The 26227-nt window shown below is 33.1% G+C and overlaps 1 protein-coding gene across 1 annotated transcript in view; it reads right to left on the reverse strand.

The window, feature by feature from the left end:
* Nucleotides 1-973: 973 nt before the first annotated feature.
* The window catches only part of LOC102807411 (glomulin-like), a 37659-nt gene continuing 12405 nt past the window's right edge, over nucleotides 974-26227 (reverse strand). The window contains exons 4-15 of the mRNA XM_085492066.1: nucleotides 20577-20676; nucleotides 18918-19159; nucleotides 18616-18662; nucleotides 17961-18078; nucleotides 14270-14493; nucleotides 13423-13507; nucleotides 4441-4572; nucleotides 3558-3716; nucleotides 3081-3190; nucleotides 2734-2921; nucleotides 2228-2310; nucleotides 974-1129 (exon numbers count right to left, since the gene is read on the reverse strand). Coding sequence (XP_085348192.1) covers nucleotides 1025-1129; nucleotides 2228-2310; nucleotides 2734-2921; nucleotides 3081-3190; nucleotides 3558-3716; nucleotides 4441-4572; nucleotides 13423-13507; nucleotides 14270-14493; nucleotides 17961-18078; nucleotides 18616-18662; nucleotides 18918-19159; nucleotides 20577-20676 — 1593 coding nt within the window. The 3' untranslated portion in view covers nucleotides 974-1024. The remainder of the gene's footprint in view (nucleotides 1130-2227; nucleotides 2311-2733; nucleotides 2922-3080; nucleotides 3191-3557; nucleotides 3717-4440; nucleotides 4573-13422; nucleotides 13508-14269; nucleotides 14494-17960; nucleotides 18079-18615; nucleotides 18663-18917; nucleotides 19160-20576; nucleotides 20677-26227) is intronic.

Raw genomic sequence — 26227 nt, forward strand, 5'->3', positions numbered from 1 at the left:
TAGCTGAAACAAATTCCTGTGAATTTTCATTTGTCGAATGAAATGTTTGTCAAAGACAAAATACCTATTTTTGAGTACAATATTTTTTCAAAATGTGGATGCAATGTTTTGCTTTTTATGTATTTCTTATGTAATGTTTTTGATTTGATAACTAAACAGATTTTTTTTTTTTTATCAAAGTTTGGCACCCAGTTCTTAGGAGTGCTTATATTGATTTTCTGACATCTTGTTTTCTGTAAAGATTTTATTGGTTTGCAAATGTGTATCAGACTGTGCAAAAACTTGTCCATGAGTTGGTTTTGAAAGCCAGTCTGGTATTCCCATGGGATTTGGGTGATACATTACTAAATATATTATTACAAGATAAATGATTTGCTTCATTGAACACATACAACAATGCATATTTCCACTGAGATCAGTGACCTTTGATGTGTATCACCAGTGATCAGTCAAGTAGAAACAGTCAAAATATTTTATCAGATCTTCACAATTTTTGCATCATATTTTCATACAGGACATCTGTCGTTTATACTAAGAGAAGACTTTATATTGCTGAATTTGATGAAGTTTGGAATAGAATTAGTAAAGCTATTGTGTACACAATAACAATTATTAACAACGACAACAACGCCGGACAGAAATTTTTCCCTTAATATACCTTTCCCTTCCATCTTTGATAAATAAGCCTCTTGAGTATGAGTGTTTATTGTAAACAAATCTAGCCTAATCTAGGAGGATCACTTAAATTAATATTCTGCAGATAATTATTCATCACAATCTCAATCTTTGATGGTTTATGTCAGGGAATGGTGTCTCACAGATTTGATTTGCAAAGTGTGATTTCAAATTTAACTAAATTAAATACAGAGAGATCAAATAAAAGAATTGCATAATCCGATATTTCATGTTTACAAACCAGATATGGATTTCTCAATTTACTTAGAGTGTAATAACTGCACATAGAAACATATGGTCTGTTAGAAAAGTATGTTTTAACTGTCACAACATCATACATGTACAAAAATTAAATTGATGATCCAGTTTTCTTTCTTTCTAACGTCATGACTTCAAATACTCTTGTTAATACATCTGACATCATATCCAGTGTACATATAGCTGACCTCACAACCTGTAACACAACACAATGATTAAAGTTACCATGACAATCTAAAGAGGAATAAGATGTGCATTTTGTATAAAATTCAAAATACCTAGTCTTTAATTGAGTTGAAACATCCTCAAATTCAAACCAAGCAGCCTCTCTTGCATTATCAACAATCTGATCTGTGTTCCATCTAAGCCGAGATGACATGTCACTGATTCAATCATGTGGTGACACATTCAATCATGTGGTGACACATTCAATCATGTGGTGTCACATTCGATCATGTGGTGACACATTCAATCATGTGGTGACACATGAACACATGCTGCAATACACAAAACATTTAATGAGACACCCACACATGTAGTTACACATTCAAAAATTTGGTGATGCATTCACACATGACAAATTTAATGACACACACAAATGTTTAATGACACATTCACCCATCTAGTGACACATTCATTAAAAGTAGTGACATGTTTAAACATTTAAAGACACCATCACACATTCATTGGCTCATTGAATCAAATAAAGCTTAGAAAGAATTCCCACACGTTGACAGAATTTGAGGCATGTCGAGTTAAATGTGGAATATTTAAAAACCAGGAGACTAGTGTAAGGTTGTTATTTGAGATGTTACCCAAAGCATTGAAGTTTATAATGACAATTGTTATTACAAAATAAATACATTTGATTGTACAGTCAGTTTGCAGTTTATACAGTTTGCGGATTTATAATAGAATACTTGTGCAGCATGTGTAGGTACAAACTATGTTTCATTGATATGTGATGATAAGTCCTTGAGATAAGTAAAAAATTTATAATTCTCATGCAAATTAGATAATTAATATGCATGTATTTTAACTCGAAACTCATCAGGCCAGCACACATTATTGCAATGATTGGTTCTTGACATAATGGTGGAACAGACATAGATAAATGTACATACATACATACATACTTACGGACAGGGTAACCACAAAGACTCCCACTGTGTGCTTTACTCACACAGAAATCAAAAATACAGCAAACACTAAGTCAAGACAATTTCTAGTCATAAACAGTAATTGTTTGGATTTTGTATATTTTCTTATATCATGGAAACATGCATTACATTACCTGTAACTGCTGTTCTGGCAGTAAGCCTGGAAGCTGTTCACCAGAAACTGTCACTGAAATTTTGCTGTCTTGGGATTTTTTACCTTAAACAAAGAAAGACAGAAAGATGAACTCAATTGATTCATCACAACAGTGTTTAAACACATTGGTAATGAGGTAAACATTACATGTATCTTGAGATCTGACATGTCATACATAATACTTTCACCAGTCACATGATGTACCGGTAATAGTTTTTTGTAACAATGTAACTTTTTTTTATTGAGCTATACCTTAAAGCTATGACCACAATAACACTGACAACTGACAGCATTGCAATGCAAAGGTCACTCACCTCTGCTGACAATAGGTACCTGACTTTTCAGTATCAAAATACACAAATGTTAGTTAATTAAAAAAAAGATGGATTCTAATTTTCGTGCAAAACAACCTTCTGTGAAAATAAAATTCATGTAAAAATAATGAATTTGACAGTAACATTGTACAGTATATACAAGTTAACTTACTCCTTATCTGTTTATTAACATCTTGTAATTCCTGTGCAAAGTGATTTCTGGATAGTCCTATACCCTTCAATAACACGTTTAAAAAGTCTTCTTCAATGTTTTCATATTCACTCCATATTCCAGTTCTGTTATCTCTCACAGAATCTCTCAAAAATAAGTACCTCAAAAGATTTAAAGCTGCCATTATTCTGAAACATGAATATAATTATAGTATATTCCATATCAATATTTAATGTGCTTTCCCCAATACTATAGAACAGTCCATCAATCTTATACTTCTGTTCTGTAAACCTATACTCATCAATTCTTACAAAACAATGAAACAACAAAAAATGCAATTACCATACCTGTCAGACTCATGTAAGAAATCACTAAACGGACCTTTTTCTAATTTCATTGGTATTTTTAATAAATCCATTAACTGTTTTCCAGCGAACCACTCCAAACCTTCATTTATCTGTGAATACAAAACACAATAAAAAGCAATAAGTGACATTCATACCAAGTTTGAATAACAGCAGCATGTACATTCACAATCTATAAAACCACCCAGCAACAGACATGGGTCAGTCTGAAAACCCATCCAGCCAGACACAGTTAAAACTATAGACACACTTTGCTACAGACACTGAAAAACCCATCCAGTAACATACATCAGAATTGATTTATAAGCCCTCACATAGACTGGACAAGTAAAAATGATGGATGATGGGTAAAAATGATGGATGATGGGTAAAAATGATGGATGATGGGTAACAATTTGTGTTTGAAGAGACTCACTCATGCTAGCTAAGAGAATGCTTTCAACATAGAATGGTATATACCTGTAATGCATTGTTAATTTCATCTTTCACAATACCAGTCAATAATCCAGATACGCCGGCATGTTTAGTGTTAGAAATAAGATGCCGTATTAACTTGTATCTTCCTTGACAATCAAACTTTGTGATGTAAACTTTTATGAACTCTACTGCTCTTTGTCTCTGCAAATATTGATAGATACACAAACAAATTCATTGAATTGATAATAATATCACATAATCATATAATATAGCATTCCCAATGACACATCAACATTATATGTCAAATTATTGTATAACATTGACCATCAATTTGCATAATGTCAAAACAATCAGACTTGCAGTTTTCAACAAGAAGTCTAAAATACCACTTTTTACCAAAAATGACAAAAATATTCATCTAAATTAGAGAATTGAAGATATAATCACGAAATGAACAAAGAGAGGCCCACCAGAGGGACCTACAGGTATATATATATATAATATCAAAGGAATCAGACTTTCCAATGAAATGAACAAATCTAAGAGAGGTCTACCCAAGGTACATATACACCAAGTATCAACTTAGCAATTAGACTTTTAAGGTTTTTAAGAAGAAGTCGAAAAAGTAAAATGTTGACACACAATCAGTAAAATGACATGCTATGCTAAATATTAAAGTTAATATTAAATCTAATTATGTAATTAGAGAAATATGAACAATGGACATTTATGGCAGTCAACTATATAAATTCATTATGTAGCATGTATGCTAATCCAGACACGTCAATAATATTGGCCCAGGAACAGAATTTTTTAAAAACAAATCTGCCACCAGACATCCATTTTGAAACTTATTCAAAACATAATACTGTTTCCATTATTTCCATTACATTAATAGTAAGAATATCACATGTCAGAAACTCACCAATATCTTTGATGGGTGCATGACCATAATTCTTTCCATACAGGCTGCAATTTCTATATATCCAGACTGATCCAATGTAGCATGAGGGACATTGCCTTTATCCAAACTATTCACCAGTGTAAACATCAACTCCTGTTAACAGTAAATACATAGTTACTGCTGGTTATTCAATAACAACTATTCACAGTGTAATGATTGAACCAGGCAATTTCCTCAGCTAATCACAGAGCGTCTAACAAAGCAGTTAAACTCATGTTTTGTGCAAGCGTAGAACTCCAGATGAAAAAATGGCTGACCACACATGTACTGCTGCAGAGGTGAAGTTCGAGGTAGGTTTATGCGTGTTTCGATGAATTTCGTAATTGTTACTGACAAACAATCGTTGTTTCTTTGCATACTTCGCATATTGTCTTGTTTGTAGCTGTTGTCCTGTTGCGTAACTTTGCGTTCGATGGCCGACTGGTTATTTAGCTTCTCGGACTTGAAACTTGAAGATTACGCCCCTAGGATGCGTGCCTTGGCATAACTTGCTGTGAGTTTGTTGACACACGTTAACCCGAAGATTTCAGAATGCACTCGCATTTATCTGTTTCATGTGTTTTCGTAGTATCATTCAAGTCGGCCAATTTTCGCCTGAGTTACAGCATTTTTAGTATCTCCTACTTTGGTCTATGATATCTATGTCTATGAATACATAGTGAGCAAATTTATAGCAGTATTTGTCATTATTTTGATTTTTCGCATATAAAAATCAAATGGCGTCGACAGTGTTGTGTGGACATTTCGTAGTTTTTGTGGACATAGCGTTTGAAAACTTGATATACTGAACTCACGCAATTAACGATTGAAGTCATTTAATATTCAGCAGGAAGCTCCAATAACTTGCATATGTTTTGTCTCAATTGTGGAGATTATTTAAAGATAGACCACAGGGAGTTGGACAAACTTATGTATTTTAATAAATTATTAAATAATAAAATGTTATATAACTTTTCTTTTACCCCCCCCCCCCTTCCTGGTATCGATATCAAGTAATCACTGATCTTTGTTTATACCACTCTTTCCTTCATCACAACTTTGTTACCGTGCGATGTAGACACACCCTATTATAGTAAAATATCCCAAGGGTTGAAACGCGCCAGGACTATGGCATAAAATCATGCATTCGAACCTTTCAAAGTTCGTTTTCTTTACATACATAGCATCTGTAATGAAATGGATGGAATTAGAAAGTGACACAACTGCATTTGCACTTGAATATTTGTCAAATTAAAACTCATTGTGATCGAGCGACATGGCAGGAGCACAACTGTAAAGCCGGAAACATTAGCATACCTATAACCAAAATGGTATTTTCATAGATATTTAAAAGGGAAAAATTAGGTAAATTTGATTATCTACCCTGAATAACAAGACAAAAACTAAAATTTTGCAAAGCTTGATGGGTAAAATCCAGGTTCGACTAAACCCTGGTTTGTTTGATTACAAGCTACATTAGATCAAACATAAACAAACTCAGGGTCTTACACCTCTCCACCCAGTTTTTGATGTTTTTCTTCTTTTTTATTCACACAAGTCACAAATTACTAGTATTTTGTATTGCATGGCTAGTGTTTACCAGTACTGTCAATCTTTAACCTAGAAAAAAAGAAAATAAATTAGGATCTAACTAATACTACTCCCTGTCACAATCCCTCTATCCTCATTTCCAGATCAGAGATAGAGGGACTATGTGTACATCTCGCACTACCCAGTATCTTGCATTATTTGATAAAATAATAAACATCCCCTTATGCTATATGCTACGTTCACATGACAGCATTTTATCGGAGCCCTACGGCTCGAGCCAGCAAAAATGGTCGTGTGAACGCGTTCAACTCGAGCTATGTTCGGCTCCACTAAACTCTTGGGGTTGAACTCCGATCGTTTAAACGCATCAGGGCCAACTATCGGAGCCAAAATCACGCCCTCAATCGTCTTCTTCAAGTAACCTATCATTTCAATTATGGCAGAGACAACATATTTTGTAATTTCACGCAATTTCCGGCTTGAAGAAGAGGTACGCGCCCTAATATACACTTGTCAGAGCAAAGAATTACTGCCACTGCTATAGATTGATAGCTCAATGGAAAACGGGAAAAATGGCGTACGACATTATGCAACAAAACTTGAAAGAACGACTGAACAGGAACTTTTTAAAGACATGAAAGAAAAAATCGTAGAAGCAATCTAGTAGGTTTAGATTCTTCCGCAGTCCGTCTATGATATATAGAGAGGATAAAGGGGCTGTGATTCTTCATAGTACTACATTGTAGTAGATATCACTAACGGTTGAATCATTACAAAATGGTAATTTTGCATGACAATAAATAATAGGCTGTAACACATTTTAGCTGCCGTGTTTCCTGTTTATTCAAGGTACTAGTACATGTACCTAAATAATAACACTAGTGCATTGTCTTTTCTACCTCCATGCTCAGACTTACGACTTTTTTTTCTCCTAGCCCATCAGCATCGTACCATGTAAAGAAACAACACAAACACGACACCAAAATCGATTTCACTCCAGTTTTTTCATACTTATTATTTTAGGGCACTGTTCCGTTTGGCTCTGATTGAACTGAATCGAACTGTGTCAGATCAGATCTCGGCTCTCATTCGGCTCCTGACCGTATGAACGCATTGGAGATAAGCTCCTGTTAATCAGTGGGAGGAGCAGTAGTTCGGCTCCGATAGAATGCTGCCGTGTGAACATAGCAAGAGTCACATCAGTTTATTTGATTAAAAAGTTAAGTCCCCCCCCCCCCCAAACAAACGCATCTGACCAATGCTCATCTGTTCTATAGTAGTCAGAGTTATCTTTCGATTCGTGTTATTGTCTTATTAAAAACCTGGTAATACACCACTCAAGTGGTACTACTTAAACATGACTGTGACCTATGTTATTTTTTTACTATTTAATTTTAAGGTCTGTGAGAAGTTTGGTGTCGATCCCACACAGTTGAAAGAAGAACAAAAATTGGCTATTAAGTATCTTTTTAGGTAAAAATGATGTACTTGCAATTCCGCCAACTGGATATGGGAAATGTTTTCAATGATATAATCACAACTGATGGAGCAATCATAATTGTATCACATTTAAGGTGATACAATTATGATTGCTCCATCAGTTGGTTTTTTGGTGTCCCTGATAAAAGACCAGGTATGTACCTAATAAAATGATTTTAGTAGAATTCTACTTTACTTCCCCCTAAAAAAAAATAATTCAATTGATTAATAATGTTTGTATTGTAATTAATCAAGTTTTAATCAAATGATGAAAACAAATTAATGTTAATGTGCTCCTTTTTTTCTTTAGATATTTTTTCATCAGAAATTGTGGTTTGTCAGCAGCAACAATAACAGAATTAAATCATGATGCTGACCTGCCAAAATATATTTTTGGTCGCCAAAGGCTTACTTAAAGAATATACAAAATATTGAAATATTAAAGGGAAAACATGGTAACATGATCATTTTATTAGTGGTTGATGAAGTTCATACAGTTCCAAAGTGGTAAGTATATCGCTCATTACCAACACATTGTACCACAGCGTTTTAGAATTTGTTGTTTAAAGCCATAAGCATCGAATATGAGATCAAATATGCTACAAATTAAAGCGGGAGCATTGTCACCTGTGCACATGCAGGAATTGAGGCTCAAGTGATGATAAACAACACGTTAAAAATTGTGAAGGCTCATGGGTAGATGCTTATTTGTAAACAATGACACGCTATGGCAACCTGCCATGCGCAGGTGAAGACTCTCCACTTTAAACAACATGTATAACAATTTGATTTGCCAAAACTGCCCAATTTGTGACAGTGATGGTAAAAATTAGTTAAATAATGCTTTACAAAAATTTGTTCACACTCCTTCCAAGTTTCAAGTCCTCAAGCCCCTAAGACAGAGGAAAAATGAATTATCTATACTAAAATAATTTACACATGTTGAGTATCTTCATTTTTGCTCTTTACAGGAGAAAGCCGACTATTGCTCAAAGTAACAAAGGCAGACGCAAAGAGCAGGAATGAGCACTTAGAGAGTATTTTTTCTATTTAGGAGAACTACGATCATATTTTCCTGATGTGCAAGTACTGGCATTGACCTCAACAGCATCCACATTGTTACAACCCGCATTGTCACAGATCAAGGACAGTCGCTCCATTTCAGACTGTAAAAATATAAATGTGTGTACGAATAAGGCTAATGTTAGATATGGTGTTTTGAAAATTGTATGTGATATCCCCTCAACTTTTTACTGGATGGTTGATAAGTTGGGAGAGGAAACTGACCAGTTTCCACGTACACTTGTCTACTGTTCATCACTTGATTATACATCTAGATTATATGATTACTTTGAAGGGGAATATCCTGCCTCAATTTCTTACATTGGGATGTACCACAGCGAAACTGATTCCGTGGTATAAGAGTCTCACATAAAAGAAATGACGAAAGTGTTCACATTCACATTCAGAGTTGCATATTATTTTTTGTTCAACAGCTCTTAGAATGGGTATTAATTGATATGAACAATTTTCATCATGTTATTCACTATGGTCCTTCATTTGATATAGAGTCTTATGTACAGGAATCTGGGAGAGATGACAAACCATCTCATTCAGTTATTTTGTATCATACTTAAGAAACACAAATGTTTGCAGACGGGTGAAACTTTATGAAGATTTTGCTTCAAGTCTGGAAATAAATCAATTGAAAGACAAAATATTATACTGTGGAATACTTTATTTTCGCTGGAATTAATTTTCTCTGAAAAAGGCTTTTTGGGCGTTTTGTATGGAATTTATTTTCACTGTTTTTTGATGACTTTAATGTGAAATATAGGAAAAAAAGTATATTTGCTGGATTTTATTTTCATGGAATCATCCCGTCAGCGAAAATAACGAAAAAGTATTCCACAGTAGCACAGTTGTGATATTTGTGCATCTAAGTGTTCATGTGAACATGGCAAAGATGAGAGTAGTTATATTGAAATACATCTTATTCATTACTGTGCAGATACAAATAGTGTTAGCAGTGACAGTATAGAGTCTGATGCAATAATTGAGAATAGCTCATCAAGCACTGGTACAGAGGACTGAATGTGCCATTGATAATAGCAGTGTGAAGTTGGTATAATCAGACTGGCATTGTATTTGTATTTTATTGTCATCGGATTAAAAACATTTGAAGAATAAGCATTTTCATAATGTTATTCAATGGTAAACGAGAATTTATCATATTGTCATAATTTACAAGTGTGACATGAGATTATTTGTTATCCAACAGATTCAAACAAATATCTCTGAATATATGAAAATTCTTATTTTGGGGATATTTTAATCCAATGTTGATACGATGCCAAGTAGATTAACAAACTTCAATAATAAATAACTAATTAAATTTGTAAAACCTTTTTTTTACCCATTTTATCCTCAGTATGACTACCAGTGTCATATTTTTGTTAAAGTTGTACAGAAATTGTAGTTAAAAGCTCTATCTTGCATATGAATTATTACCTGTAGTACCAAATTTCCTTTATTGGATCTGTCCCCATGCTGGGAAAACATGTACAGAGACATCAGTAATATTTTTTTAATAAATTATTAACAATTGCCAATGTGTCTTAATTGCTGTGAAAACAGTTTTATACTTTTATGACTATAAAACCATGTACCTAGGGTGATCCTTGTAGACAATACAACTGCATTTTATTTTTTGACCAAAAAATTGATTCTAACAGGTTAAAAACAATCATATCAGCTATGCTGGGCACAGCATACCATTTTTCAATCCAATAATTTCATAACAATATTTTCATCTGTATTCCGGACAATCTTCTTTCTGGTGTATCCACTGGCAAGGTTTCCAGCCTCATTCAAAAACCCCTTTTTAAAATCAAAACTACATACGACATACATGTAGTAGCTAACAAACAGAAACAATCTGAAACTAAAAGAAACAAAATTAATAATTAGTTCACTTGTATTTACAGCTCCTATTCATGTCACGATAACTTATTCAAGATGGTGGCAAACACAGGGATTTCACTGTAGTTTCTCTATTTTCCGCGGTTTTCGTCGTGAAATCGACCAATTTTGGACCATCGTCCTCAAAATAATTGATGAAAAAGTTTCGGAACCCATCCACAGCAGAAACTTGAGGCGAAAATAATGAAAAAAACGGCTGTTACGACCTGACCGGATTTCAGGTTGGTAAAATAGGGCAATTAGCTCCATGAATAGGGTAACTCGCATAGGATAGAACTGTAGCTCTCTGGTTTCATGTTAATACCACGGCGAACGAAATACCCGACAGCGAAACCAAGCGAGCTACAGAACTAACAGCTAACCTTCGACGCAAAATAACAATCAAAGAAAGCTTAGAAAGAACTCCCGTGTGCTGAGAGCATTGAAGACACATTAAAAATTAATTCAAAATTACTTGTACATGAGATATTGATGGAAAAGCTGAAAACTAATTATGTAAATCAGGTAACTAATATGAACAGAACAGAAAAAAAAATTAATTATTATGAATTATTATGCTAGTTAGAGAATTAATATTAATCAAAATTAATCAGGCATGTCTATTGTCTTAGAGCATTTATGTACTAAATTTTATTCAAATGTGATGATCAGTAATTGAGATATCAGTGTTAATTAATTATGTTAATTAGGTGATTAATAAGCATAAATATTTACCAAAAACTAATTGGGTTTCTGCATAGTTCTCTTTAAAAGTTTCATTAAAATCCAATTTGTGGTTCTTTATATATCAGTGGAACATTATGCGAATTAGGTAATTAATATCCAATTAAAACTAATCAGGTGTCTGCATAATCCTAGAAGATCTATGTAGCAAGTCTCATTGAAATATGATGTTTACTACTTGATATATCAAAAGCTGAAAATGAATTAATTATGCAAATTAGATAATTAATATGTACTCATATTACCCTAAAAACTATCAGGTCTGTGCAGTGTCCTATGACATCTATGTACCAAGTGTCATTGAAATGTGATGATAACTACTTGAAATATCAAAAACTGAAAATTAATTAATTATGCTAATTAGGTAATTAATATGTACTCGTATTACCCTAAAAACTATCAGGTCTGTGCAGTGTCCTATGACATGTATGTACCAAGTGTCATTGAAATGTGATGATTACTACTTGAAATATCAAAAGCTGAAAATTAACTAATTATGCAAATTAGGTAATTAATATGTACTCATATTACCCTAAAAACTATCAGGTCTGTGCAGTGTCCTATGACATCGATGTACCAAGTGTCATTGAAATGTGTTGATTACTACTTGAAATATCAAAAGCTGAAAATTAATTAATTATGCAAATTAGCTAATTAATATATGCTGATATTACCCTAAAAACTATCAGGTTTGTGCAGTGTCCTATGACATCTATGTACCAAGTTTTATTGAAATGTGATGATTAGTACTTGAGATATCAGTGGAAAAGCCGAAAATTGATTAATCATTATGCAAATTAGGTAATTAATATTGCATATATTTTTACCCAAAACTAATCAAATCTGCGCATTAGTTTGGTGCATCTGTGTGCCAAGTTTCATCAAAATCCAATGAGTGGTTCTTTAGATATCAGTGGAACAGTCATGAAACAGCTAAAAATCAGCTAATTATCATGCAAATTAGGTAATTAATATGCATGGATTTTTATCAAAACCTAATCAAATCTGCGTATTGGCCCAGAGCATCTATGCACCAAGTTTCATCAAAAACTGATGTATGGTTCTTGAGATATCAGTGGAACAGACGGACAACATACACACACACACACACACACACACACACACACACACACACACACACACACACATACTTGTATTGCAATATGTTCCGAGGACTCCATTGGATTAACTTTTAATATAGTTGAATTAACTTTTAATATAGTTGCGATATGAACTCGATTAAAACGCGTTCCTATATAGGGTTGCGTTTTAATTGGAGTTTAATTAAACTCAATTACAATGCAATACAATGGAGAATTGCATTTTAATTAAGTTTAATTAAACAAGAGTTGAATATCCCGTGACTGAACATAGAAATGTTTGCGAAGCTTAGGTTTAGTATCGGGGTAAGGTATGGTATAATTATATTAATATTAATATAACGTGAACCATACCTTCCCCCGATACTAAACCTAAGCTACGCAAAACGTATTAATAATCGAATTAACTATTAATATAAATTATGTTTTCCGAGGACTATGAAAAAGGTCCTCGGAAGGTGTGTATGTCCTCGGAAGTAGCTATATATCTGTATTTTTGTCCTCGCAACATATAGCAATCCAAGTACACACACACACACACACACACACACATACAGACACACTAACTGCAAAGACTCCCTTTCTGTGCTTCGCACACGGGAGTCAACAACTGATTGATTGATCCGATCCATCATTGTGAATGAATACAAACAAAATTGCTTCAACTTTCACAATATCATATCATACATACACTGTCAGTTGACTAAAGTTGTCTGTCGTTTTTTTTTTACCAAGAAACGAATCTATAAATACATAATATACTTACCAATAACAACTCAGAAATCTTCACGCTGACGAAAAACAAAATGGCGACCATAACAAAAACAATTGCACTCGCGTAATCTTGCACATGTTACAACGAATTTGATTGGCTGCTGTTTTTCTCGTAAATTGTGACACTGGAACGAGAGTTCCTATGTTCAGATCCCGGTGGCTTTCACGAACAAAACCATTCTTGCAGCAAAATAATTGTAACGTCAAAAAATAATTAAAATAAATAATAATTATAATAGTAATTATATAAAAAAAAAAAAAATAAAAATAAAAAAATAAGCCAACCAAGATCTTATTTTAATGAGATTGGTGCTGGTTACTCCATAACAACTATTCACTAATGTAAGATACTTACAATGCCTTTTCTTATAACATTTTCTTCTTGTCTTCTCAGCATGCAGATAATATACAATAAATTAACATCTAGAAGATACAGTGAGCTGCAAATAAAAGCATTATATGTCAGTATGGCAATATATGTTGTCACTAGTGAGTTGGTAATACAACACTAGAAATAATTTGTTGATAAAACTAGCCAATGTCACAGTTCTCTATATTATTTCAATATTATACTAGAAATGGATCATATCAAACTATTGTACATTAAACTAAAAACTGAAAATGTTTCAATATCTATATGTATTTATGAAAGATGTCATTTTCAATATATGTCTGATGGAGTACCCACAGAATACAGGTGACATGACAGATGTCATTTTCAATATATGTCTGATGGAGTACCCACAGAATACAGGTGACATGACAGATGTCATTTTCAATATATGTCTGATGGAGTACCCACAGAATACAGGTGACATGACAGATGTCATTTTCAATATATGTCTGATGGAGTACCCACAGAATACAGGTGACATGACAGATGTCATTTTCAATATATGTTTGATGGAGTACCCACAGAATACAGGTGACATGACAGATGTCATTTTCAATATATGTCTGATGGAGTACTCACAGAATACAGGTGACATGACAGATGTCATTTTCAATATATGTTTGATGGAGTACCCACAGAATACAGGTGACATGACAGATGTCATTTTCAATATATGTCTGATGGAGTACCCACAGAATACAGGTGACATGACAGATGTCATTTTCAATATATGTCTGATGGAGTACCCACAGAATACAGGTGACATGCCAGATGTCATTTTCAATATATGTCTGTTTGGAGTAAATACCTGTAAACACTTGGCATGTACTCCTCTTCAACACCTTCTACTATTACAAGATATGCAAAACAGCTAAGTCCAAATATGGGCAATAATTCTTGACATTGTTCTTTGATATTGTCGTCGTCTTCATTCTCTTCTTGCTTGTGAAATTCTTTCTCATAACCGAATGCATTTAGTTGGCCATACGTTATAAGATTATTATAACTGCAGTGCATACACCTAAGATAATGCTGAAATTAAGCAATATTTAGTAGTGGGTATTGAGTAGTGCTGTACCTGACTAGACCAGACATTATTAGGTACCAGGTCTAAGTGGATGTGTTCTAAAACAGAATATGACTAGACCAGACATTATTAAATACCAGGTCTAAGTGGATGTGTTCTAAACCAGAATATGACTAGACCAGACATTATTAGGTACCAGGTCTAAGTGGATGTGTTCGAAACCAGAATATGACTAGACCAGACATTATTAGGTACCAGGCCTAAGTAGATGTGTTCTAAACCAGAATATGACTAGACCAGACATTATTAAGTACCAGGTCAAAGTGGATGTGTTCGAAACCAGAATATGACTAGACCAGACATTATTAGGTACCAGGTCTAAGTGGATGTGTTCTAAACCAGAATATGACTAGACCAGACATTATTAGGTACCAGGTCAAAGTGGATGTGTTCTAAACCAGATTATGACTAGACCAGACATTATTAGGTACCAGGTCTAAGTGGATGTGTTCTAAACCAGAATAGGAGTAGACCAGACATTATTAGGTACCAGGTCAAAGTGGATGTGTTCGAAACCAGAATATGACTAGACCAGAGCAGACATTATTAGGTACCAGGTCTAAGTGGATGTGTTCTAAACCAGAATATGACTAGACCAGACATTATTAAGTACCAGGTCAAAGTGGATGTGTTCGAAACCAGAATATGACTAGACCAGACATTATTAGGTACCAGGTCTAAGTGGATGTGTTCTAAACCAGAATATGACTAGACCAGACATTATTAGGTACCAGGTCAAAGTGGATGTGTTCTAAACCAGAATATGACTGGACCAGACATTATTAGGTACCAAGTCTAAGTGGATGTGTTCTAAACCAGAATATGACTAGACCATACATTATTAGGTACCAGGTCTAAGTGGATGTGTTCTAAACCAGAATATGACTAGACCAGACATTATTAGGTACCAGGTCTAAGTGGATGTGTTCTAAACCAGAATATGACTAGACCAGACATTATTAGGTACCAGGTCTAAGTGGATGTGTTCTAAACCAGAATATGACTAGACCAGAGCAGACATTATTAGGTACCAGGTCAAAGTGGATGTGTTCTAAACCAGAATATGACTAGACCAGACATTATTGGGTACCAGGTCTAAGTGGATGTGTTCTAAACCAGAATATGACTAGACCATACATTATTGGGTACCAGGTCTAAGTGGATGTGTTCTAAACCAGAATATGACTAGATCAGACATTATTAGGTACCAGGTCTAAGTGGATGTGTTCTAAACCAGAATATGACTAGACCATACATTATTGGGTACCAGGTCTAAGTGGATGTGTTCTAAACCAGAATATGACAAGACCTTACATTATTGGGTACCAGGTTTAAGTGGATGTGTTCTAAACCAGAATATGACTAGACCTTACATTATTGGGTACCAGGTCTAAGTGGATGTGTTCTAAACCAGAATATGACTAGACCTTACATTATTGGGTACCTGGTCTAAGTGGATGTGTTCTAAACCAGAATATGACTGGACCAGACATTATTAGGTACCAGGTCTAAGTGGATGTGTTCTAAACCAGAATATGACTAGACAATACATTATTAGGTACCAGGTCTAAGTGGATGTGTTCTAAACCAGAATATGACTAGACCATACATTATTGGGTACCAGGTCTAAGTGGATGTGTTCTAAACCAGAATATGACTAGACCAGACATTATTAGGTACCAGGTCAAAGTGGATGTGTTCGAAACCAGAATATGACTAGACCATACATTATTGGGTACCAGGTCTAAGTGGATGTGTTCTAAACCAGAATATGACTAGATCAGACATTATTAGGTACCAGGTCTAAGTGGATGTGTTCTAAACCAGAATATGACTAGACCAGACATTATTAGGTACCAGGTCAAAGTGGATGTGTTCTAAACCAGAATATGACTAGATCAGACATTATTAGGTACCAGGTCTAAGTGGATGTGTTGTAAACCAGAATATGACTAGACCATACATTATTGGGTACCAGGTCTAAGTGGATGTGTTCTAAACCAGAATATGACTAGACCTTACATTATTGGGTACCAGGTCTAAGTGGATGTGTTCTAAACCAGAATATGACTAGACCTTACATTATTGGGTACCAGGTCTAAGTGGATGTGTTCTAAACCAGAATATGACTAGACCTTACATTATTGGGTACCTGGTCTAAGTGGATGTGTTCTAAACCAGAATATGACTGGACCAGACATTATTAGGTACCAGGTCTAAGTGGATGTGTTCGAAACCAGAATATGACTAGACGATACATTATTAGGTACCAGGTCTAAGTGGATGTGTTCTAAACCAGAATATGACTAGACCATACATTATTGGGTACCAGGTCTAAGTGGATGTGTTCAAAACCAGAATATGACTAGACCAGACATTATTAGGTACCAGGTCAAAGTGGATGTGTTCTAAACCAGAATATGACTAGATCAGACATTAGGTACCAGGTCTAAGTGGATGTGTTCTAAACCAGAATATGACTAGACCATACATTATTGGGTACCAGGTGTAAGTGGATGTGTTCTAAACCAGAATATGACTAGATCAGACATTATTAGGTACCAGGTCTAAGTGGATGTGTTCTAAACCAGAATATGACTAGACCATACATTATTGGGTACCAGGTCTAAGTGGATGTGTTCTAAACCAGAATATGACTAGACCTTACATTATTGGGTACCAGGTCTAAGTGGATGTGTTCTAAACCAGAATATGACTAGACCTTACATTATTGGGTACCAGGTTTAAGTGGATGTGTTCTAAACCAGAATATGACTAGACCTTACATTATTGGGTACCTGGTCTAAGTGGATGTGTTCTAAACCAGAATATGACTGGACCAGACATTATTAGGTACCAGGTCTAAGTGGATGTGTTCGAAACCAGAATATGACTAGACGATACATTATTAGGTACCAGGTCTAAGTGGATGTGTTCTAAACCAGAATATGACTAGACCATACATTATTGGGTACCAGGTCTAAGTGGATGTGTTCTAAACCAGAATATGACTAGACCAGACATTATTAGGTACCAGGTCTAAGTGGATGTGTTCTAAACCAGAATATGACTAGACCAGACATTATTAGGTACCAGGTCAAAGTGGATGTGTTCTAAACCAGAATATGAGTAGACCAGACATTATTAGGTACCAGGTCTAAGTGGATGTGTTCTAAACCAGAATATGACTAGACCAGACATTATTAGGTACCAGGTCAAAGTGGATGTGTTCTAAACCAGAATATGACTAGATCAGACATTATTAGGTACCAGGTCTAAGTGGATGTGTTCTAAACCAGAATATGACTAGACCTTACATTATTGGGTACCAGGTCTAAGTGGATGTGTTCTAAACCAGAATATGACTAGACCAGACATTATTAGGTACCAGGTCCAGTACATTCATACTTACCATAATTTGTTCTGCACAGCATCTGAACATACTCTTCTCACTGTCCCTGTCACTAGGGCCCTCTTTGTTCCAAGTCAAATCCATATGTGACAATGGATAAAACAGTAATTTCAATAAGCTATCAACAAAATCATTATAGTATGAAAGATGTAGATTATTATTTATAGGAATTAATAAAACATTTCCATCAATACCATATTTTTATACCAATAGTATCAATATTACAATACAGTACAAAAAATTCAACCTCAAAGCACCTTTATTGACAGCCAGCAGATGGAAAATACCATCATGTTAGTTCAACCTCACTCAAAATTTGTGCAATTCTTTATTAAAAGAATAACAGTAAATGCACAAAACCAGAATTATAATCTGTATTTTCAGATGTGACATATCAGTATTAAGGCAATACCAAGTTTGAATAAAATCTGCACAGGCATGTCAGAGAAATGATTGATAGCATTGTAAGAAAGACAAAAAATTGCTACTAGTTAGTCGAAAATAAGTTAAATAAAAGACAGTGTATATATAGGTGTATATGATGACATCTCATCCCGGTCAAAGAATGTGTGAGAAATGATCTTGAATAGACAGATAGAAAAAAAGGAGACATAAGTCTCAATTTAAGAAAATATATACTCAAAATAATACTTACAATCTTTCAATTTCAACTTTCATTTTCAGATTCTCTATTTGGTTTTCCTTAAATAAAGCACATACATGGTTTATCCGTTGAAAGATTTCATAGATGTCTGATGAGTTTAGGTGAGGGTAAAAGTCTATAGTAAAAGCTGCAGTCTCTATTAAAATGGTACAATGCAACAGAGGTGATGGGGCTTCTTTTAGAGCATCTACACATATGAGAAATTGTGAATTTTTGGTTCTCAATTGTTCAAAAAGAACGGTGCAGCTTGTATAAGAGATGTGGCTTTTTAAATTTGACGATACTGACCATACCTTAGTTAGTGTCTTCTGCATAGCTTTACCAATTTCGAATACAAAGGGTGTTATGAAGTCTAATAATGCTGTTAATGTTTTCTCAGCTCTGTCAAAACTGTCGTCTTCTAGCATCAGTAGTTTTTTTTCTCTCTCATTCATATTCGTTGTGTCAGGAAGCTGTATAGTTTGTAGGTGTGCATGAAATGTGCACAGAACCAGATTCATGGAAAGACTACGATGACTTGGAAGCCTTTTAAGAGCTGAAAAAAACATAGTGTAAAAACTTATTAACTTTCCCTTTTTCATAGCTACAATGTACAGTTTGAGGATGTAGGAGGTGTTGAAGATTTAACATAGTTACAAAATGAATATGTGTGTGTCGTGTGTGTTTTTTTCCCCAAAATCATTGGCTTCTAAAATTTTAACTGACCACATAATTGGATGAGATCCCAAACGTTTTCTTGGTAACAAATTGACCTACCAGTGTCCTTTGACCTGACAGGTCACAAATTGACCTACCACAGTGTACTTTGACTTGATAGGTCACAAATTGACCTACCAGTGTTCTTTGACTTGATAGGTCACATGTTGACCTACCAGTTTCCTTTGACCTGATAGGTCACAAATTGATCTACCACGGTGTCCTTTGACTTGATAGGTTACAAAATAACCTACCACAGTGTCTTTTGACCTGATAGGTCACAAGTTGACCTACCAGTTTCCTTTGACCTGATAGGTCACAATTGATCTACCACGGTGTCCTTTGACCTGATAGGTTACAAAATAACCTACCACGGTGTCCTTTGACCTGATAGGTCACAAATTGACCTACCACAGTGTCATTTGACCTGATATGTCACAAGTTGACCTACCAGTTTCCTTTGACCTGATAGGTCACAAATTGACCTACCACGGTGTCATTTGACCTGATAGGTCACAAGTTGACCTACCAGTTTCCTTTGACCTGATAGATCACAAATTGACCTACCACGGTGTCATTTGACCTGATATGTCACAAGTTGACCTACCAGTTTCCTTTGACCTGATAGGTCACAAATTGACCTACCACGGTGTCATTTGACCTGATAGGTCACAAGTTGACCTACCAGTTTCCTTTGACCTGATAGATCACAAATTGACCTACCACGGTGTCATTTGACCTGATAGGTCACAAATTGACCTACCACGGTGTCATTTGACCTGATAGGTCACAAGTTGACCTACCACTGTGTCATTTGACCTGATAGGTCACAAATTGACCTACCACGGTGTCATTTGACCTGATAGGTCACAAGTTGACCTACCACGGTGTCATTTGACCTGATAGGTGAAGAACATCATTAATTAATCATAATACCAATGAGCACTTTACGAAATGTAGAACAAGTATTCAAAGAGTTGCAATAAACTGTAAGTCTTCTCAGAGTCAGTAACTCAGTCTGTTATCTGCTATTTCTGACCATTTAATTTTCATGAATATTCAAAGAGTAAATACTCAAGTTATTTTATTTTTAGTAAATGCTGAACTCATTACATATACATTTTTATCGACTGCACTTACTGATACACTACTGACATTTTAGTTGACATGTATTTACGTTACAGACAATGAAGTGCTAAAGTAAAACTACTCAAATAATTATATTTATTGAAACTATTCATTGCTAGAAAACTTACCTGTTTGGATAGGATCAAGAAAACTTCTAAAATGAGCATTATTTAAAAACCTATCAACTTGTTCTAAAAGTGCTAGAAGGACTTCTTTGGGATTACAAACCTACAACACAAAACACATAAATATAAACATACATTGATCATTAGAATTTATATATTTACATTACAATACACTTACTTAGTATGGTTCATATCACACAGCAATGTTATTCAGTATTTATAATGAATCTAGTAAATACTGTCAATGTTTAGTGAATACTAGACTTACCACAGCAATGTTATTCAGTATTTATAATAAATCTAGTAAATACTGTCAATGTTTAGTGAATACTAGACTTACCACAGCAATGTTATTTAGTATTTATAATAAATCTAGTAAATACTGTCAATGTTTAGTGAATACTAGACTTACCACAGCAATGTTATTCAGTATTTATAATAAATCTAGTAAATACTGTCAATGTTTAGTGAATACTAGACTTACCACAGCAATGTTATTCAGTATTTATAATAAATCTAGTAAATACTGTCAATGTTTAGTGAACACTAGACTTACCACAGCAATGTTATTCAGTATTTATAATAAATCTAGTAAATACTGTCAATGTTTAGTGAATACTAGACTTACCACAGCAATGTTATTCAGTATTTATAATAAATCTAGTAAATACTGTCAATGTTTAGTGCATACTAGACTTACCACAGCAATGTTATTCAGTATTTATAATAAATCTAGTAAATACTGTCAATGTTTAGTGAATACTAGACTTACCACAGCAATGTTATTCAGAATTTATAATAAATCTAGTAAATGCTGTCAATGTTTAGTGAATACTAGACTTACCACAGCAATGTTATTCAGAATTTATAATAAATCTAGTAAATACTGTCAATGTTTAGTGAGTACTAGACTTACCACAGCAATGTTATTCAGTATTTATAATAAGTCTAGTAAATACTGTCAATGTTTAGTGAATACTAGACTTACCACAGCAATGTTATTCAGAATTTATAATAAATCTAGTAAATGCTGTTAATGTTTAGTGAATACTAGACTTACCACAGCAATGTTATTCAGAATTTATAATAAATCTAGTAAATACTGTCAATGTTTAGTGAATAATAGACTTACATCAGCAATGTTATTCAGAATTTATAATAAATCTAGTAAATACTGTCAATGTTTAGTGAATACTAGACTTACCACAGCAATGTTATTCAGTATTTATAATAAATCTAGTAAATACTGTCAATGTTTAGTGAATACTAGACTTACCACAGCAATGTTATTCAGTATTTATAATAAATCTAGTAAATACTGTCAATGTTTAGTGAATACTAGACTTACCACAGCAATGTTATTCAGTATTTATAATAAATCTAGTAAATACTGTCAATGTTTAGTGAATACTAGACTTACCACAGCAATGTTATTCAGAATTTATAATAAATCTAGTAAATGCTGTCAATGTTTAGTGAATACTAGACTTACCACAGCAATGTTATTCAGAATTTATAATAAATCTAGTAAATACTGTCAATGTTTAGTGAATACTAGACTTACCACAGCAATGTTATTCAGTATTTATAATAAGTCTAGTAAATACTGTCAATGTTTAGTGAATACTAGACTTACCACAGCAATGTTATTCAGAATTTATAATAAATCTAGTAAATGTTGTCAATGTTTAGTGAATACTAGACTTACCACAGCAATGTTATTCAGAATTTATAATAAATCTAGTAAATACTGTCAATGTTTAGTGAATACTAGACTTACAACAGCAATGTTATTCAGAATTTATAATAAATCTAGTAAATACTGTCAATGTTTAGTGAACACTAGACTTACCACAGCAATGTCATTCAGTATTTATAGTAAGTCTAGTAAATACTGTCAATGTTTAGTGAACACTAGACTTACCACAGCAATGTTATTCAGTATTTATAATAAATCTAGTAAATGCTGTCAATGTTTAGTGAATACTAGACTTACCACAGCAATGTTATTCAGTATTTATAATAAATCTAGTAAATACTGTCAATGTTTAGTGAATACTAGACTTACCACAGCAATGTTATTCAGTATTTATAATAAATCTAGTAAATGCTGTCAATGTTTAGTGAATACTAGACTTACAACAGCAATGTTATTCAGTATTTATAATAAATCTAGTAAATACTGTCAATGTTTAGTGAATACTAGACTTACCACAGCAATGTTATTCAGTATTTATAATAAATCTAGTAAATGCTGTCAATGTATAGTGACTTACCACAGCAATGTTATTCAGTATTTATAATAAATCTAGTAAATACTGTCAATGTTTAGTGAATACTAGACTTACCACAGCAATGTTATTCAGTATTTATAATAAGTCTAGTAAATACTGTCAATGTTTAGTGAACACTAGACTTACCACAGCAATGTTATTCAGTATTTATAATAAATCTAGTAAATACTGTCAAGGTTTAGTGAATACTAGACTTACCACAGCAATGTTATTCAGTATGTATAATAAATCTAGTAAATGCTGTCAATGTTTAGTGAATACTAGACTTACCACAGCAATGTTATTCAGTATTTATAATAAATCTTTAATTTTTAGTAAATACTGTCAATGTTTAGTGAATACTAGACTTACCACAGCAATGTTATTCAGAATTTATAATAAATCTAGTAAATGCTGTCAATGTTTAGTGAATACTAGACTTACCACAGCAATGTTATTCAGAATTTATAATAAATCTAGTAAATACTGTCAATGTTTAGTGAATACTAGACTTACAACAGCAATGTTATTCAGAATTTATAATAAATCTAGTAAATACTGTCAATGTTTAGTGAACACTAGACTTACCACAGCAATGTTATTCAGTATTTATAGTAAGTCTAGTAAATACTGTCAATGTTTAGTGAACACTAGACTTACCACAGCAATGTTATTCAGTATTTATAATAAATCTAGTAAATGCTGTCAATGTTTAGTGAACACTAGACTTACCACAGCAATGTTATTCAGTATTTATAGTAAGTCTAGTAAATACTGTCAATGTTTAGTGAACACTAGACTTACCACAGCAATGTTATTCAGTATTTATAAAAAATCTAGTAAATACTGTCAATGTTTAGTGAATACTAGACTTACCACAGCAATGTTATTCAGTATTTATAATAAATCTAGTAAATGCTGTCAATGTTTAGTGAATACTAGACTTACAACAGCAATGTTATTCAGTATTTATAATAAATCTAGTAAATACTGTCAATGTTTAGTGAATACTAGACTTACCACAGCAATGTTATTCAGTATTTATAATAAATCTAGTAAATGCTGTCAATGTATAGTGAATACTAGACTTACCACAGCAATGTTATTCAGTATTTATAATAAATCTAGTAAATACTGTCAATGTTTAGTGAACACTAGACTTACCACAGCAATGTTATTCAGTATTTATAATAAATCTAGTAAATACTGTCAATGTATAGTGAATACTAGACTTACCACAGCAATGTTATTCAGTATTTATAATAAATCTAGTAAATGCTGTCAATGTTTAGTGAATACTAGACTTACAACAGCAATGTTATTCAGTATTTATAATAAATCTAGTAAATACTGTCAATGTTTAGTGAATACTAGACTTACCACAGCAATGTTATTCAGTATTTATAATAAATCTAGTAAATGCTGTCAATGTATAGTGAATACTAGACTTACCACAGCAATGTTATTCAGTATTTATAATAAATCTAGTAAATACTGTCAATGTTTAGTGAACACTAGACTTACCACAGCAATGTTATTCAGTATTTATAATAAATCTAGTAAATACTGTCAATGTTTAGTGAACACTAGACTTACCACAGCAATGTTATTCAGTATTTATAATAAATCTAGTAAATACTGTCAATGTTTAGTGAATACTAGACTTACCACAGCAATGTTATTCAGTATTTATAATAAATCTAGTAAATACTGTCAATGTTTAGTGAACACTAGACTTACCACAGCAATGTTATTCAGTATTTATAATAAATCTAGTAAATACTGTCAAGGTTTAGTGAATACTAGACTTACCACAGCAATGTTATTCAGTATGTATAATAAATCTAGTAAATGCTGTCAATGTTTAGTGAATACTAGACTTACCACAGCAATGTTATTCAGTATTTATAATAAATCTAGTAAATACTGTCAATGTTTAGTGAACACTAGACTTACCACAGCAATGTTATTCAGTATTTATAATAAATCTAGTAAATACTGTCAATGTTTAGTGAATACTAGACTTACCACAGCAATGTTATTCAGTATTTATAATAAATCTAGTAAATACTGTCAATGTTTAGTGAATAATAGACTTACATCAGCAATGTTATTCAGAATTTATAATAAATCTAGTAAATACTGTCAATGTTTAGTGAATACTAGACTTACCACAGCAATGTTATTCAGTATTTATAATAAATCTAGTAAATACTGTCAATGTTTAGTGAATACTAGACTTACCACAGCAATGTTATTCAGTATTTATAATAAATCTAGTAAATACTGTCAATGTTTAGTGAATACTAGACTTACCACAGCAATGTTATTCAGTATTTATAATAAATCTAGTAAATACTGTCAATGTTTAGTGAATACTAGACTTACCACAGCAATGTTATTCAGAATTTATAATAAATCTAGTAAATGCTGTCAATGTTTAGTGAATACTAGACTTACCACAGCAATGTTATTCAGAATTTATAATAAATCTAGTAAATACTGTCAATGTTTAGTGAATACTAGACTTACCACAGCAATGTTATTCAGTATTTATAATAAGTCTAGTAAATACTGTCAATGTTTAGTGAATACTAGACTTACCACAGCAATGTTATTCAGAATTTATAATAAATCTAGTAAATGTTGTCAATGTTTAGTGAATACTAGACTTACCACAGCAATGTTATTCAGTATTTATAATAAATCTAGTAAATGCTGTCAATGTTTAGTGAATACTAGACTTACAACAGCAATGTTATTCAGTATTTATAATAAATCTAGTAAATACTGTCAATGTTTAGTGAATACTAGACTTACCACAGCAATGTTATTCAGTATTTATAATAAATCTAGTAAATGCTGTCAATGTATAGTGAATACTAGACTTACCACAGCAATGTTATTCAGTATTTATAATAAATCTAGTAAATACTGTCAATGTTTAGTGAACACTAGACTTACCACAGCAATGTTATTCAGTATTTATAATAAATCTAGTAAATACTGTCAATGTTTAGTGAACACTAGACTTACCACAGCAATGTTATTCAGTATTTATAATAAATCTAGTAAATACTGTCAATGTTTAGTGAATACTAGACTTACCACAGCAATGTTATTCAGTATTTATAATAAATCTAGTAAATACTGTCAATGTTTAGTGAACACTAGACTTACCACAGCAATGTTATTCAGTATTTATAATAAATCTAGTAAATACTGTCAAGGTTTAGTGAATACTAGACTTACCACAGCAATGTTATTCAGTATGTATAATAAATCTAGTAAATGCTGTCAATGTTTAGTGAATACTAGACTTACCACAGCAATGTTATTCAGTATTTATAATAAATCTAGTAAATACTGTCAATGTTTAGT

Source organism: Saccoglossus kowalevskii, chromosome 17 (assembly GCF_978046115.1).
Source record: "Saccoglossus kowalevskii chromosome 17, keSacKowa6.1, whole genome shotgun sequence".
Classification (NCBI taxonomy): Eukaryota; Metazoa; Hemichordata; class Enteropneusta; family Harrimaniidae; genus Saccoglossus; species Saccoglossus kowalevskii.